The following is an 18242-nucleotide window of genomic DNA, read 5'->3' as shown; positions in this document are numbered from 1 at the left end:
AAATTGACATCCAACAGTTTCCTCAAAGATTGACTTAATCTCTAATTAGTTATCAAAATGACCAAAGATTATGCTACTGTGGATGCAGTATTAGTAGCTTGTAAAGATACAGGTCGACCTGTTATAGAGTACAGGACTGAGCCACATAATTCAGTTGAAATTAAATGGAAAGAAAACCGAAGCTAAAATCTGTAATTAGACAGTTTTCCATTTCAAAAAGCAAAACCTGCATAAGACCATGTTAGTCATATTAAAGTTTACAGATAAAGTGTACACATATAATACATACAAATTTGCATAAGGTTTACTATAGTTCTTTTGAAACCTCAAGACTTCCTTGTTCTCTCCCCCCACCCTCCCAGGAAAGCAAGATGTGCCAAAGGCTCCATACAAAACCACCACCAAACTTTTGGTCCCTGAAGATATATAACAGGAAGGTTATCATAATGTTTTTCAAATGTTTGACAGTAATTTTAAAACTATAAATCTTAAAATTATAAGCCAAATACGATTCTATGATTTTGTAGATAAGTATCACAATACCAGCACAGTCAGTAAAAAAAGGTCTGAACAGCCAAGAAGATCGAAGTCTAATTTCTTGTCAGCATAGTTCAAAGGAAGTATTGATTAAAAAAAGAACAGTTCTTTACGAAAATATCCACTTCTACTTGACACAAATGAGAAAATTCCATATGTGAAAACACATGAAAAAAGTGGAATGCAGCTCTTCACAACAGAGTACTATATTTTAACACAAGCTGTGTACTTAACAGCAAATTATGTATACAGTATATTTGGGAACAATTTTGCTTAAGTAGCAGTCAGTGAGAGTATCACTAATTTTGTTTAATGATACTTTATTATATAACCAAAAATCACAGGAAGATCAGAGCCAGCCATAAGTATTTTTAGGTGTGGTCTTGCAAAATAATTTTACAGGCCTCATGCCAATAGGTATTTCTTACATAACTAATCCATATAACTTTGGAGAGAGCCAGCAAGCTGATTCTCCATGGTTTTAGGTTACCTCTTACCTGTAAACCTGAATAATCATTTACATGTCTTTGACATGTTAACTATATCATAAATCATCTTATAGCTGTAAAATAGACTAGTGGATACCAAGAAGACTAGAGCCATCAGTCTCTCTATGCAAATATGTAGCCAGCTGAGGGTGCGAGAGGGAATAAGGGAAAGACAAAAGCAAGAAAAAATCATATACAACATTTTCCTTATTTAAGTCACATCCTTATCACTCACCTCTGCACACTCTCCCCCCACCATTAGTATAAGAGGATCAATTTACAAACAAAGGTTCATCTGCTGGGTTAACATGGCAATGATTTTGTAAGGAGGCAGAGGGGTCCTCTGTGATAACAGACCATAAGCTGCTCCATGCCAGACATAAAAAGCTGAGCCAATCAGTGAAGCTGGTAGCGCCTCTGTGAGAACATGTTTCAGAAAGAGGTTAAAAAAAAAATCCATGAAGAATAATACCAAAGCACATGAAAAATTGGCGTGCCAAATAACAAAAAAGTCATTCAGAGAGGATTGGTCAGCACATATAGTGTGATCAACTTGGTGATCAACTGATAGCTATTATGGAGGTTTTTCAGATTTTCAGCTGTTTAGCTGGACATTTACATTTCATACTTTCCAAAGGAGACAGTTTTAAAAATTCACCCTGAAAGTAGGCAAGGGAGATATTTCAGTCAGTAGAGGCATAAGCACTTCAGACTACTTGGGTTTGCTGTGCTTTTTTTAACTTGAGATAAGAGCCTATAAATGAAGAGCTATGTACCACAGAGTAGATGATGTGTGGTCCTACAGCCACGCTGCTAACCATAGAAACATTCAAAAGTTTTAAGTTTCTCGCACTGAACAAGTTCAAGATGTTAATGCTAAGTGACAAACTTCTTCCAAAGAAGTTTCATATTGATGAACCTGTGACTAAATTTACAGAATGTTGACAAATTAATCCAAAATAATTTATTTCCTTACTCAGTATTGGGCTTTCCTTGAAAAACCATTTACTGTCAGATAAAGTTATCAACAAAGATAACTTTTCCAAAAATAATTTTCCATGTGGCTGATATTCGTCAATGTGTCTGACAGCATTTTCAAGCAGTGTATTACTCCTACAACCTATTCTCCATCTGTCCATGCATGTGACTTCAGCCATTGACCAGCATAAAATGAAATACAGCAGCAATTTGCTGTCATTTTACACACTGTTTTGGGATGGGGGGGGGGGGGGTGTCTTAGCTTTTGGCACTGTTCAGAGATGGAATACACTGTTGGCTTTAAGAGTATAGCTGAGAACACTGAAGACACATCTTTTGTCTCAGGTTAGACTTAGCAATTGTTGACTCTTAACAAAGAATTACGGATGGTAAAAATGTAACTAGAGTTACAGTTTCTTTTCAACTTCCTGAAAAACACCTTTGGGAAAAACACCACTGCATTTCTGAATCACATCACCATAATTTTTGAAACATTACTCAAAAATGCACATAACTGGAAATAACTATAGCCCATTTAAGGGCTCTCATGGAGTCATCATATTTTCAGCATTTCCTGTCGGATTAAGAATTTGAGGATTTCTTCCTCCACACCATTACAAGGCACAACACATACAGAGCAGCTAGAACCTTAAAGTAGAAATGATTGTTTACAATGCTACACACTATGTAAAATATGCTCTTGTTTTGCTAGTCCACAAGCAGTGGCTGTATGAAAGAGGGTATTTGCGTACTGAAATCAGCATAGAGGATCAACGTTGCTTTAGAAAAAGAAAATCCCAAGACTACAAGAACTTGCCATCCTTCCATACAATACTGCAAGGATACAGTCTAGCAGAGGTGACCTGGAGGGGAAGAGCTGCTTGGAAGTGCAGAAGATGCACTGAGAAGATTATTACTGTCCTATTCCAAGAGTTTCTTGGAAAGTACCCTTCCTCAGACGCTTTGAAATTGTTCAGGTGAATGAGCTCTCTAGTGCAAGCTGAACATAGTTCAGATACAAATTTCAGGAGCAAAGTATGCATATAAATGGGACGAATGTCTTCCTTGCACTGAGAAAGCAGCTGGCCCACCTAGCATCTTGTTTACATTCCCCAAGCTTTTTTTTCCCCAAGTTTCTCCCAAGCACATTCACTTCGGTACTTAGCACAGGCAAACTGACAGCTGTGCATATGGGAAATACTATATGTATCACATCACTGCCTTCCATAATGCCCATTAGAATTTCTGGACCACAGATGTCTCAGACAATTATTTACTGAATGGGTAAAGCTAATAATTCAACAAATAATCTGTTTTGAAATTGGGAAAGTAACTGCTGCTGTTTTCTAGAACCCGTGCAGAACTACACTTACATCAACTGCCCTCAGTCCAGCTGCAAGTTCTGTGAGTTTGGTTCCTTGACACATCGGGAGAAATAAAAAAAAATTAAAAGAAATACATCTTTGTTTGTATCTTAGAAAACCCACCTTAGAAATTTTGACTCATCATTGAAACTGTTGAAACTGGCCCTTTTTTACAAACATGGTACCAAATATCATGTTTGGTTCAGGATGACTGCAAAACCTAGGAGACATTATTTTGTTCATCGTGGCACAAGGCATATTTTAATCATTTGCAATTACCCCTCTTTTTCTATTAAGTGATAGTTAGCCAGGACGTGCGTGCAGGTGCATACAGGAGGTCCTGACACTCTCCACCAATATTCTCTCACTCCTTCCTTTAAGCGGACACTTTGCGGCAAATTATTTGTAAACCATGGCCTCTGTCTTCACCCTCTGCTTCCACTGTAGAAGCAGAGATTCCACTTTGCCCAGTTATCCAACATCTTTTGCAATAATCCTTCACTAAAGCTCAAAATGCTCCAGGCCAGCAGAAAGCTTGCTGCAGCTGGGCTTCTAGACTACAGCACTATTGCTGTCACTCCCTTGACCTGTAAGTTGGAACGATCACTGGAAAAGCAGGTTAGATCCCAAAGCCATCTAGCAAAGTCTTTTTTGAAAGCACGTTACACGGGGTTGTATTCTAGAGGAATTTTCCTTGCGTTACGCACTGGACGGGGTAAGATAAAATACCTTCTTTTAAACAGACATGCAAGATATACAACCACCTCCAGCGTTGATAAAACCAAATGCAGCTGCGCCACGGGGAGGGAGGAGACTTCCTTTTATTCACCTGTTATTCACCTGCGGTTACGCTGAGATTGCCCTGCCACTATTTCACCCCCGCCCAGGAAGCAGGCAGCCAGGTTACTCTTTGCGCAGCACCGGCTCCAGCGCCCTGAAGAAAGCCCACGTCGCAGGCAAGACCAGACCCATCGAGGCAAGGCAGCCGCGGACGGGGGGGTCGGGCAGCGCCTCGCCCCCGAGCGGCGGGAAGGGCGGGCCGCACGTGGCGCAGCGGCGCGCGAGGGAGCCGGCCGTGCCCACCGCCGCGGGGGCATGCGGCTGTGCCGCAAGAAGCCCCCCCCGGGGCCGCGGCGCTGCGCCGCGCTGCTGGGCTCCCTGCTGCTGGCCGCCGCCGCGGCGCTGCGCGCCGCCACCCGGCCCTGCCCCGACGCCCACGCGGCCGCCGCCGCCGGCCCCCGCTGCCGCGAGCGCCTCTACCGGGCGCTGGAGCTCTCCCCCGGCCGGAGGATCAACTGCTCGGGGGTCGTCCGCGGGGACGAGAGAGCCATCCAGGAGGCCCAGCTCAGCAACCTGGAGGTTGCGAACAAAAGGGCGGCCCTGATGCCCGGCGAGTACCTGAACATGACGAAGGACTGCGGCAGCTTCAAGGAGGCCCGGAGGTTCATTGAGTTCCCGCTGAGCCAGGAGGAGGCGGAGTTCCCCATCGCCTACTCCATGGTCATCCACGACAAAATCGAGATGTTCGAGCGGCTCCTGCGGTCCCTCTACACCCCCCAGAACGTCTACTGCGTCCACGTTGACGGCAAGTCCCCGGCCACCTTCCAGGAGGCCGTGCGGGCCATCGTAGCCTGCTTCCCCAATGTCTTTGTGGCTAGCCGCCTGGAAAAGGTGGTCTATGCCTCCTGGTCCCGGCTGCAGGCCGACCTCAACTGCATGCAGGACCTGTTGCAGAGCCCCGTGCCATGGCGCTACATCCTCAACACCTGTGGCACCGATTTCCCCATCAAGACCAATGCTGAGATCGTCCGTGCCCTGAAGATGCTGCAGGGGCGGAACAGCATGGAGTCAGAGAAACCCTCGGCCCTCAAGCAGGAGCGCTGGCAGTACCACCACGAAGTGGGGAATTCCATCTTCCGGACAGCCAAACAGAAACTGCCGCCACCCCACAACTCCCCCATGTTCACGGGCAACGCGTACATTGTGGTCACCCGGGCCTTCGTGCAGCACATCTTCGAGAACCCCACTGTGCAGAAGTTCCTCGAGTGGGCCAAGGACACCTACAGCCCTGACGAGCACGTCTGGGCCACCCTCAACCGCATGCCTGGCGTGCCGGGCGCCATGCCCCAGAATGACAAGTTCCAGCTCTCGGACATGAACGCCCTGCCCCGCCTGGTCAAGTGGCAGTACCTGGAGGGCGACACCAGCAAGGGCGCGCCCTACCCGCCCTGTACCGGCCAGCACCAGCGCGCTGTCTGCATCTACGGGGCGGGCGACGTGCCCTGGCTGCTCCAGCAGCACCACCTCTTGGCCAACAAGTTCGACCCCCTGGTGGACGACGCCGCCATCCAGTGTCTTGAGGAGCACCTGCGCTACAGGGCCCTCTACGGCAGGGGACTCTGAGGGGAAGCCCGCAGACCCTCGCCAGCACCTGCCTCCTTCCGTAGGCGAGTCCTGCCGGCGGCGCCTCGGGGACAGCGGGAGGGACTGGAGACCCGTGTCGTGAGGTGGGACGGGCTCTCCGCATTACCCGCGCTGCCGGAGGGATCTTCCCGCGGGCGGGACGCCCCGGGGGCGGGACGCCCCGGGGAGACGGGGGCGCGCGGCAGGGCAGGGGCGCGCGCGCGCGGAGTCGCCCGGCGCGCGAGGTAACTAACGGTCGGAACGGCCACGCGGCCCGCTGGAGGGCGCCCCGGGGAGGGGTACGGACGCGGCCCCTCGGCGGGGCTTGGCGGAGGGAATGGCCGGTGTTGAAGGGCGGGAGGGCCGAGCCCCCCTCCCGTCCTGCCTCCTCCCCTCCACTGCGACCCGAGCCGCGGGCTTCTCCTCAGAGACAGCGTGCGGGGCGCGGTCTCCCGGCCGGCACGCCAGGCAGCTTTGTAACAGACCGTCTTAAAGAAGCGGGGGTAGCGTATTTTTCCATTCTCCTTCTATAGTCTGTTGGCAAAAGTGACCCCAGGGCTTCCTGTTGTAGATGGGCAGGGCCAGGTTATAGGCCACAGTGACTCCGCGTTCTGGTACAAGCAGAGCTGAAACTATAATTAATTTGCTTTTCTACAAAGCACCTGGCAGGCCACCTGCTCCTAGCACCTGGTACACTGCTCAGCTTAACATCTGGCTGCTGCTTTTGCATCACTTTAAAGTTTAATTTCTGTCAATAGCCATTAGCCATAAAAAAAATTCCTTCAATAAAATCCAATATACTAAAATAGATGACTCTTTGGTATTCTGTATCCTGTAGTCCTCTGAGGAGAACTGTTTGTGGTCCTAGGCAGAGCCATTAAACCAATTAACCCCTCTGCACCCCACTTCTCCATCTGTAACACAAGGAGAGGGATGCTTATGTAGTTAATGGTGTGCAAACCTACATTTTTCTAACATCTTCCTCTCTCTTTGCCTCCCCCCAGAAAAGAGATTTTTGTGAGGAGTGCTCTCAGTAATATAATTGCCATATCCAGAAGTGTATCTGGCCTTTCAGATGAACAAAACAGTCATCCAACACGTTGTTTTCTTGAGTTTCTAGAAGCTGAAAGAAAGATTTGTGAACTTTTGTATTTCACCCACATGTATTTTTCCCACCTTGTCGCATTAAAGCCAGCCACTTTCCATGGATCCAACAGCTTTTCACTACCTATAATGCTCAGGGATTAATTCAGTTGTCTTTGTACTACCAAAAAAAATCTTCAAGTAGTTTTTTTCTTATCAGTAAACACTCACGTTTATAAATTTGAGGTCTCCAGTGGAGAATTAGCATTATACAAAGAACATCTGAAGCAATTCCATAGCACCAGGCTACATTTAGAAGAAGTTAAGTTATGACTGCAGTCACACAGATCTTTAAAACATTGATTTAAATAGGATGAGAAGATGAAATAACTGACTTGAAAAGGTGTGTCACTGCAATTTTGTTAGACATTTTAAAATTAACTTGGTTGTAAAATGCTGATCTTTAAAATGCCATGGTGACTTCATAGCAAACATTATAGGCAAAAACCCCAACTACTGGCAAGAAAAGCTCTCTAACAGAAATACCCAACGTATCATTGGGCATTTGTTTATTCAAAAAGACTAAATAAAGTAATAGGATTGTGGGTCCCAGTGGCAAACTCTTTCCAATTTATGTAAACAGACATCTGCTACAACAGAGATTAAAGCTTTACACTAACCTGGTAGTAACATAAAAAATTTTAAAATGGTTTCAGCAGCAAATTCAACATTAAATAGCAAGTATCTCCATGCCTAGTACATTCTTTTAGAACAAACAAAAATTCTCTGCTGACTCAGGGTAAGAACTCAAGTCTTCCAACATAGAAGACTGCATCTAACCACTGCTGCCTAATCTGATTTTGCTTGTTGGAGCTCTTTCATTTACTTTAAATTAATATGTATTATCCCCAAATGGTAAACTACTGCCAGTGGTTCATTGGGAGACTGGGATACGTTCATGTTTCTGGACTAAATCAGGCAGAGCAGTGTCAGTGGGCTTCTGACTATGGCAAGATGTTGTCTTTTTCCCTTGGAAAATGGAGAAAAAAGGTGCATATTCATGGAGAGAAAACAAACCCCATACTTCTCTAGTCTAGGGAATCACATAAAAACCAAACCCATCCATGAAATGGATGTCTGTAAGATCTAAGTAATTTCTCCCTCAAAGAACCTTCTGAGCACCTACAAAAAGTGAAAAGGTGTTTGGCGGGTGGAAGGAAGCCCAGCCTGAAATAGTGAGAGATTGTTGAAAGAGGGACCTCTATTATTTTGCAAATGTACCTGTAAAGAAAGATACATACTTACAGGTTACTTACAGATCTGTTAACAGTAATTTTTATTCCCTTCACTCTGTAAATATGTTTAACTTCTTCAACTGTTTTCTTCTCTCAGAAATATGAAGCTTGTACACACTATTTAAATAACAGCATTTCATCTATTATTGAGAGACACTGCCCTGACAAAAAGTGTTACAGATGGAGAGACAAAGACATGTATTTACATCAGGGAGGGGAAAAAAAAATTGCCACTTCAAATCTGTTCCATGGTAACTACTGTCCTGGACAGGCCATGGTTTGTCCATGCCTGGACAAACACCATCCCAGAAACACGGTCAGAGCCAAAAAGAATGTGTGCTGCCAAGTTAGTGTCAGAGCTTGTGTTGACAGCTGTGAGGTTTGCAGGAATTAATTCCTCCAGAAGCATAGGCAAGCTTCTCTTCTGCAGTGAGCAGGCGGCCGTCTTCATCCCATAGGCAGATACTCCCTGAGGCATCACTGGAGCAATTCGTGACATCAGAAAGGTTATTCCCAAGAATTATTTACACCTCAGTATGCCTCAAGAGCCGTTTTCTAAAGATTTGGCAGAATTAACAGGGTAAATACCTTATGCCGAATGGGGAGTTTAAGAAAAAAGGATAGTTTAGAAACAACAACAAAACAAAAAAAAAAAAAAAGAGAGAGAAACTAGAGGTAAGGTAGGAATGGAGAGTATTTCTAAACAAAATACAGAAAAAAGCCAGATAAGGTTGGAACACCAGACCTGTGTGAGGTTTAACTTTAGAAGCTTTAGAAACCATAAAGCAACCTTTATTCATGTTGTTTCTTCACATACACAAAAACAACACTAACTTCTCCAGTTTTCAACAGTACAAATAACACTGAACAAATAAACACTGAAGCAGTGGTACCTGGAGCTTCTGCACTGTAACATAACTGTGCAAGGAACAAGGCTGCCAAATGCTTCTCTGTTGCATATGCACAGATTGCTCTTTGGCTCTCAAGGACAACAGACCACAAGAGCAAAGAATAGCATTGATCACAAAATTTCAAGTATTCTTTGTGTACCCAGGAAAACTCAGTAGTCTGTATTTGAATCCCATGTCCTAGAAACATCCCACAGATGCAAAAATATCAGATACCTGCATTGCCTAACACTGCACTGTCACGAAGGAAATGGGAAATGCATATGTAAGCTAATTTTAGGAACAATAAGTAGTCGAACTTACAACAAAATATTTATTTTGTAAATGAAACACAGTGTACACAGAAAACAAGAAGGATTCTGACATGAGAGTGGAAAACAAGTGGTTTGCAGAACAACAGCTTGAGGTATTTGCCATAACCAAACAGAGCTAGCCTATGTTACCAGAAAATTTTCAACAGTGATATTAAAACATTAACCAGATGTGAAATAAAGCCTCTAATACAACTAATAATTAGCCAGGCAGCAGCAATCAAAAGGTTCAGATTATGTGTTTGCCTTTCTTTCCTTCAGTTTTTATTTTTGTTTGGTAACTTCTCTCTTCCTGTTGTTTTGTATGAAAGGCCTTCTCAGACTTCCGGCTTGAGAGGGGAAAGGAATGCCTAGATTACGGAAGCATATGTTATGACTGCCCACTTATTCCTACTCATTTTTTTGCTATTTCAGCTAAAACATTCCCTTACTCCCCATTTGTGTATGCTTTCTAGCCTTTCACACAGACTCCTCAGCACACAGTCCCTTCATTATCACTGTGCTCAGGAACAGATTGCTTCCTGTCCCCAAACATTCCAGTTGCTCCAGAAATCTTTAAAGTCTGTTGTGCGTTGCCTTTAGGACTACATTATTATTAGCAAAAGGAAAAATCTTAGAACAGTTCAGAAGCATCCGTAACATTTAATATATTTTTCATCTATGTCACTTTTTGCCATTCAACTCAGGCTAAACAACAAGCTAATTAAGAACATCAGCATCACTTAAGCATTTGCACATTTTTTCAGTCCAGTAAGACGTGGGTACAGAGTATTTAAATTCATTTCAGAATGTCCATCTCCTTTTCAAATGCTTCCTTGCAAGGCAAGGCAATATTCAAATCTCAGTTTTCACACCAAATAGGAACCACCAGATACGTAAGGCCTACCATTCAAAGTATTAGTTATGCATCAGCACAGGGAGTATCCCATCACCTTCTCCTTCCAAAAGACCAAGTTTAGAGCTTCAATGGGACTATTATTTCTTTTTTTAAACAAGTCAGTAAAGTTGTCCTGAACTATGAACATACTCATTTCTGGTTCCTGCTTACATTGATTTGAATTTCACTGATTACTAAGTAGCAGACATCTTTGTCAACAAAATTATTTCTCCTTTCATTTGTAATTTTTCTTAATATATATATTCATTACATTACTTTCTTTTTCAGTTAAGTATTTCTTTTCCTTTCAATTATCAGCTGAGGTAGCACTAAGCCTGGGACTGCTAAAGTAGTAGTACACAATTGTTGAAACACAAGCGAAGTCTGATAGAGGAGTATCAATGAAATGTAAACATAAATCCATTCCACACAGTAACCTCATGTCATCAGTACAATTGTGCCTCCCTATTAAATTTGGTTTTAATGGAAAAATGCCATAGTACATATGCTAATGCACACTTAATTGGAACAAAATCAGATATATAATTATTTGCATTAGGAGGCAGTCCAAAGGCTACAGAGAACTGCAGATTGAGGAGTTTCTGTGCTGAGACAGGAAGAGACTGCAAAGAGTTGGAGATAGGAACAGCAAACTTTTATACTTGTAAGGACTGAAATTTAGTTTACCACATGATTATTGGAGAACAAAAAAATGTTTAAACCTAGAAGATTGAGTCTGATGTAGAAAAAGAGAACACCACGGTAGGGATATATATTTGCATCCTTTACGATAATGTCCTCAACAGATACTGCTTATGCTGTTCAAATGAGAGGAACAGTCTGTTCTTCTGGTTTCAAAAATGGTTACTTACCAGTCTGCAGTTTGCAGCAAAGGTCATTTAGCACAGATACAAGACAAAAAAATTAATGGTAAACATAATATTTGCAACAGTCTAGCAAGCAAGTTTGTGAACTCCTTTCTCACTTGAAGTGAGGGAAGCAGAAGTTCACCAAACCCCATATCCTTTGATGTCCAAAGGTAGGATTTAGAGAACCGTAGCATATCAGTCTGGAAAGGTATTAGAAGAGATACTGAAGCTTTATTAATGTAACTGACAGGGCCACTGACGTGCACAGAAAGGTTTCAACACCTAAATTATGCTCCACCTAAAGATGTAGACTGATCTGAAAACAGTTACCCCCTGACTTTTCTCCTGTCCGGTTCCAGGTTCTAGTGGTCTGTAAGTAGCCTACTGACAAAAATTAATGAATTTGACACTGCTGAGGCAGCAAGCATTCCTGTGATCACACTGGAAGAGTCCCTGCTGTTAACTCAGACAAATGAGCTGTCGGTATATTATATTCATACTTCTAGTGAAGAAACTATTTTAAGGATTTCTTGATTGGAGTTACTTAGTCAAATGTGTAAGTCTAAAAAGGACAAAGTTATCCATTTGATATCTCAAAACTCATAGCTCAACTTTTTCACTGAAATCCTGTTGGCCAGATATCCAATTAAATGTATTCCACATAAATACAAAAAACAATTAGAAAAACATTAAAACAAGCAGCACTAACATTTGTTGAGAATATAGTGCACTCTTATGAGACTCAGTTTCATTATTTCAACTTGATTAGCTGTGCAATAACTTTAATACTTGGGTTACTGTATTATTAGAGGGTACCAAATGGACAAATTTATAGATAGAAAGATGCACTAACTAACAGACAAATATACTGGCCAACATGAGCTGCGAAGCTTTTGTTGACATCCTTCTCCATCATTCTGAAACAGCAATTTCTTGCAATACTAATCAGTGCAACCATACTCAGAATCCTGTAACTGAAAGACCTTTGCATTTGCAACATTACTTTAAACACACTTAGACAATATTGGGAGAATATATTATATTAATGTTTGTTTTTAAACAAAATTTTCCAATAATCACTCATTCACAAGTTTTTAAATAAAAGTTTATTACAGAAATTATTTTGAACAAAAAAACAACAGTATCTGTTGTAATTAAAAAAAAAAAAAAAAGTAACATTGTATTCATGCCCTATAAGGTGAACTGAAGAAATGCTACAGGTATTTCTTCCGCTGTCATTCTGTGATGCTTTTTAGTATGGATTAACTCACATCTGCATCACAAGAATTAAGTATGAACACAGTCCCTTTCCATGCTTCTCTCCAGAAAGTGCTGCATATTAACAGAAAATATTGCAGACAAACCACAGTTCTATTCATTCTGCAGTATTGGAACCAGTGTCTAGGAAAGAAAAAAGAAAGCATGAGTAATACATACCCCCACTACAGTTGAGTATAAATTTCTTTCCCCAAGCTCAAAAGCATTCCCCAAGCATTTTAGAACATGTTCTGTGCCTACCCAATTCCCTCCACTGCTATCAATGTGATGCATGAACTGCTTGTGCTGTTTCACTTCGGTTAGTGACATTGAAAAGAGCCAGCACAAAACTTCAAGGTTGTGCACACACATCATTTGCTATTAAGGCATTAAAAATACAAGAAACTTTGCTTTAACTTGTAGTGATACACTACTAGATTGTATCACTACACCTAACACTTTACTGCAGTCAGCCACAGTCAGATGTGCTCATCTGGCTAAATCACATGATCTACTAAAATGAAAAGGTTTTGCGCATCCAGTAGCATAAGCTCCTATGGAGTGTGGGCTATAGTTTATTATGCATTTTGAAACAGATGCAAGAATGAGCATGATCTTCGTAAAACAACTGAGAGCAATTCTCTGTTCTGAACTTTTGTCAGAAGCACCAATTAACACCAGTGCAACTTCTGGTGTTACTACCATTACTGCTTTCTTGTTCTTAGAGCTATGGAAAAAATACATAACTTGGATACGGAGAAAGACAAGTCAGTGTTTACTACATTCCTTTAGCAAGTCAACTTCTTGTGGGAAAAAAGGCTGTAATGTTAATAGCAACTTTAAGTCACCCAGTTCTTTAAATCTTACCTGCATACTTTATCAAGAGTGAAAACAATTAATACTTGGAAAGTAAGGTTTCCTCTACTCTAGCTATATTATTATATATTCTAATTCTAATTATAATATATTATAATATATGTTATATATTATATATTATAGCACACAAAAACCAGAGTAAGGTTATATGCTTGGCTAATACCAGAAGTTGAGCAAACAATAAATTCTGTCAACTCTAGAACTACAACTTGCAGTGACCACTGTAATCATGCCAGGATCAGGAAGCCATGAAGAACCTGTTTCAGAGGTCTAGGGTATATTTAAATAGAGCCTTTTCCACTCTCAGTTCTTCCTTTTAGCATCGCTCCCTGGCAATGAAACAAGTGGCACCATTTCACACATCTTTAGCAGTATTCTGCCACATTGATGGTTTTGAAAGTTATAAAAGCTTGCCACAAAAGTCACTAAATGACTTTTTCTGGCAAAGAATTTAAAGGAGCATTGACCAAAGTAATCCAGTCAAGCAGACATGGAACATAAACTCCTGTAAGCAGTGTACATACAGTGGGCCTGTTGAGCAATACATAAATCTTATATGATTTGCAAATGCTAACATAAGCTTTTCATGTGCTTGGGTCCCCTACTATCAAATCCAGCAAACAATTGCTTAGACACTTTTCTCAGACAATTACTTGCTCAGACTGATGAAGCACTCCTTGAGTTCCATAAAACATGGTGCTGTTCTAATAAAACAGGTTAATACTAGAAAAATTACCACACAGAAATTCAATTAAGATTACTTCCAACTTTCTAATTGCTCTAGCAGTATGTACTTCCCAACAACAGGTGTACAGCAGTCTCTAACACATTCCTATTTCAGTCCTTATGAGTTAGGGAAGCATTTAGCTTGCTTTTGTTTCATTTCTCATCATACGTAAAAGGGAGTGCAGAGCCCAGCTTTTGTCTGAATAATACAATCAATCTAGCTTTAATCAGACATTTGGTCAAAGCTTTCCATAAATGATCAAGTCTCGTGTCTCAGCTTATTTATATCATATTCCATACTTACTTTTTCCATCACATGCTACAATTTTCACTTTATCCACTTTCACAAGTTCAGTGACCTCCCTAAATTCAACATCATTCAGTACAAATGTCCATACGTTGTCACAGAACCTGTATGTATTCAGAGACCCCTTTAAAAAGACAAGAGACATTTTCTATAGGATGCATTCCAAAAGTAACAGAAGATACGATGTTTACTATCTACTAAACTATGTACCTTCTAGGATTAGGTTTGCCATAAAGCCAACTGTGAACCTGAATGCATACAAACTTGGCAAGCAAGCAATTCTGAGGAAAACTGTAGTTTAAATGCCCTCCAGTGGCTGAAATTTTCAAGACCATGTAGTGACGTTGTAGTCTATCCAAGGGGAAGCTTCACAGGTACGCTAAGGAGTTTTATAACTTTTCTAATGTGTATAAAGGATCAGTATCAGAAAAGATTTCTTAAAAACATGGGCCATAAGAAAAATCAGTTACAGTAGTGATCATAACAAGATGCGCATTCTGCAATTGTTTAAATAAAGTGAGTTTAAATAAAAAAATCATTACAAAACTGACCTATGTGACATAAAGAGGAATTCCTCATGTTTGATGTATTACTGAGGATGTTGATATGTAAACCTTTTAGCCTTCATCTTCACACATTTTAAACTGATACTCTTGATTAAGCTCCAAGTAACATTTTTTTAATTTATCCACTAAACACATTCTGAACAGTTGTCTATACCATGTTACATATACAAAGCAAGTTAAGTGTGTTAGAGAAAAGAAGTTATGCTCTTTTTAACACATCTATATGGTTCAAAAATCTAAAATCTTAAGCGCTCACTTAATTAATGCATTCTGCATCAACTGTAGAGGAAATATTAGGACATAAGTTAACACGACAAATTTTTGTTTGGTTTTTTTTTCCCTCAAAATTACAATCAAGTTGACATTTAACAATTTGCTGGCTATCTGACATTAATTAGGGTGGCTGGCTGGGAAAAAACCCACAAACTTATTTTTCTATGATACCTACAGAAAACAGCTACAAAATAATCCAGTGACTTGCATAAGGGTAGATCTACAACTCTCTAGTCTCTCTTCACATTATAGATGTGGCTGAAAATCTGGCCTCATCTCACTTCTGCTAGGTATACCCAAGAGAAGCAAAAGTCTCCCTCCCTATCTGCAAGACACTGAGGATAGCAATGCTACCCATGAAAGCATTTCCGTCTTCCCCTTCCCTCGTTTTCATCCACCCACCAAATCTGTTTCTGATTTTTTCATTCCTTCAAAAGATCCCTGGCAGAATAAGAAGATAACAAGGCTTACAATTGCACACAGAATATACGTGTAAACAGTCACTATTTCAGAGTCAAAACAGACCTTCATGAATTTTTGCTTAGAGCACGCAGCTTTTAAGGACATTCTGCATCAACGCTTAGTTACCGTATCTCGTGAAGAACTTTTATATATTGTTATCTTACCCTGAAATTGACTCTGTTCCGGACTCGTTGTGCCAGTGCCGAATTTATAGCTTTATCAAACTGAAGTAGCACCTGAAGGGCCAGCTGAGGTGTGATTTGCTGCGACTAAAGTAGTTTAAAAAAAAAGAGTTTTGAGTTGTTTCAAAGTAAACTCAAAAATGCAGTAAAAATCAAAAACATCAAAACAAAGTTCACGTGAAGCAGACCTCTAGAAGAACAATTTACAGAAGTATTATGTTCCTGTGTTTACCTCCTTTTTCCTGTTGTAACTCTGAGAGAAGAAACGATGTGCTAACATGATTTTTTGTGCTACGCAAAGATTTCTTCTGACAAATATTCTGACAATAAACAACCAGAAGAGCAGGAAATCGATTACAGTGTTCCAGATTAATCCGGCTGTTTGTTTGCTGGGCCATGCAACAGGGGATTATGCCACTTATGTCATACATTTTCCTTTGTCTAGGATGTTAAGAAAAGGACTTCCCATGTGAATGGAGTACCAATAGCTTTTGATTTCAATCAGTAAGTTTTCCGAATGTTGGCCATAAGTACCCCGATAGAGCAACCACGAAGCCGTTTTAATAACTAACCTCTCTTTTTATTAAGCTAATCGCCCGGACCATAAACTCCGCACGCACCTGTATGAGCTCATCCAGACTCTCCTGAAGACTGTTCCCCAGCGTGGTGTTTCTATACAGCTGATATGCCATGGTTTACCGAGATGGGCTGGACACCTTCTTGATCATCCACGGCTCTGGACGCCTGCTATGTCCTCGCTCTCATTTAAAAAAACAAAAATAATAATAAAAAAAAAAATCTGAAACCCACAACAGAGCCTTTAATGTACAATGCACAGCATGAGCAAACAGAATTTAAAAAATCATTCCGCAAACACTGACCGACAATTAAGAGCGCTCAAGAGCACAGAGCATTAACGACCGGCAGGAAAGCCGGGCCGCCGGGGGAGGCAGCGGGGAGGGAGCCGCGTCGCTGCCGGGCCGACACCGACAGGCCTTTGTGCCCCACAGGGGCGGAAGCGGCGCGCCAGGATGGGGCCGTCTTTGTTTGCCGCCCGCTCGGCTTCCAAACCCATCCCCGACCCGTTCCCGTCCCCCCGCGGCGCCGGGAGCGCGCTTAGGAAAGCCGTTACGGGAATTTCAGGCAAGCGCTGGGGACTGAGCGGCCCTGCGCCCCGACCGCCGGGCTGGGCTGGGCTGGGCCGGGCTGGGCTGGGCCGGGCCGGGCCGCGCCGGGCCCCATCGCCCCCCTCCCCGCCCACCCCCCGCGGTTCCAGCGAACCCGGGGGAAGGGGCCGGTCGCCGCACCACGGCCGCGGGCAGCTCCAGCTCCGGCCCCGGCCCGCAGAGCGCGGGAGGCCAGCCCCGCCGGCGCCGCAGGAAGGGGGAGCCGCGCAGACAGCGCCACCCCGCCGGGCCCAGCCCCGGGGCTCCCGCTCGGGGCAGCCCCAGCCTCACCCGCTCCGAGCGGCCGGAAGAGGTAGGGGCCCCTTCTCGCCCTCCCCGTGGCCCGGAAGCGGAACGGCGAGGGCGGTGGCTGGGCCTGGCCCGGCCCCCTCCCGCCCCCGGGAGGACGCGCTGCGAGGCGGCCTGGGGAGCAGAGCTCGTCTTACGCGGTGGGGGAGCGGAGCGGTTCGGCCCGCGGCAGAGCCACCCGCCACCCGGGGGCAAGGGCCGGAGGCCCCGAGGGGGCCGTGCGTGGCGCCCGGGGAAGCGGCGACGGCAGCAGCAGCAGCAGGCCGAGCCCCACGGCCTTCGCCGGCGCAGCCCCCACCACAGCCATTAAAGGCCGACGTAGTACTGCGAGGGGTTAGGGTTAACTTAAAAATTACATAATAACGAACATTAGAGTGTCTGTATTTCCGGGTTCAGATTTTACCTGTCCACGTGACTGAAAACCATGCCCTCCTTAAGCGAAGAGGTTAACCCATTTTTCTCTAACATTATACTCAAGCCTTTCAAATCCTCACCTCCAAAACTATCTTCAAAATACTTGTTAAATGTCACGTTTTTGAGAGGGAGGTGCTGGTGCATACAATCACAAGAGACTCATTAATACATTCCTAAGCAGTAAAATAAAACATTCAGACCTTTTCCAAAGGTATTTATTGCATATAGCATTTATTTTTTTCCTAATTAAAAAGTTTCCCATAAATATTAACAGCTAGCACATTCAGAAATGTGTTTATCACATTACTCCATGACACCTTGGAACACAAACAGAAGACAAGCTCATTTAGAAAGAAAGGATCATAACATTCTTAAGAGGTAGGTGAAGAGTCTTGTACTTACATAGTTTCATAGTAAAGGGGCAAAGGAAGATAGTCACATCTGGGAAGAATAGTAATAGTCAATTTAAGCCAGTTATATCATCTATGATTCACAACCTGTGTTTTTGCATGACTACTGCAGCTTCATTTTGTTAAACACTCCACATTTTCCGTATCACACACGTTAAAATTTTACTGATACTAATGGACA

General features: G+C 42.9%; 2 protein-coding genes across 4 annotated transcripts; one reads left to right on the top strand and one right to left on the bottom strand.

Moving 5' to 3' along the window:
* Positions 1–4462: 4462 nt before the first annotated feature.
* GCNT3 (glucosaminyl (N-acetyl) transferase 3, mucin type) lies at positions 4463–5821 on the top strand. Its single transcript, XM_075504188.1, has one exon. The coding sequence runs from the start codon at positions 4463–4465 to the stop codon at positions 5768–5770; it is 1308 nt and encodes a 435-aa protein (XP_075360303.1). The 3' UTR covers positions 5771–5821.
* Positions 5822–12224: 6403 nt separating this feature from the next.
* Positions 12225–17290, bottom strand: GTF2A2 (general transcription factor IIA subunit 2). Of its 3 annotated transcripts, none has more exons than XM_075505819.1 (5): positions 17070–17213; positions 16383–16522; positions 15745–15849; positions 14277–14403; positions 12225–12514 (listed from the first exon to the last, which is right to left on the bottom strand). In XM_075505819.1, exons 2-5 carry the CDS (start codon positions 16452–16454, stop codon positions 12489–12491), a joined length of 330 nt encoding a protein of 109 aa, XP_075361934.1. In that variant the 5' UTR covers positions 16455–16522; positions 17070–17213; the 3' UTR covers positions 12225–12488. The 3 variants fall into 3 exon arrangements, with proteins under 3 accessions (XP_075361934.1, XP_075361933.1, XP_075361932.1); XM_075505818.1 differs by lacking the exon at positions 17070–17213 and adding an exon at positions 16644–16986; XM_075505817.1 differs by lacking the exon at positions 17070–17213 and adding an exon at positions 17220–17290 and having other exon boundaries at positions 12226–12514.
* Positions 17291–18242: the final 952 nt, after the last annotated feature.

Source organism: Mycteria americana, chromosome 6, assembly GCF_035582795.1.
Source record: "Mycteria americana isolate JAX WOST 10 ecotype Jacksonville Zoo and Gardens chromosome 6, USCA_MyAme_1.0, whole genome shotgun sequence".
Lineage (NCBI taxonomy): Eukaryota > Metazoa > Chordata > Aves > Ciconiiformes > Ciconiidae > Mycteria > Mycteria americana.
Note: the sequence above shows the minus strand (reverse complement) of the source record. Positions and strands in the feature narration are given on the sequence as shown.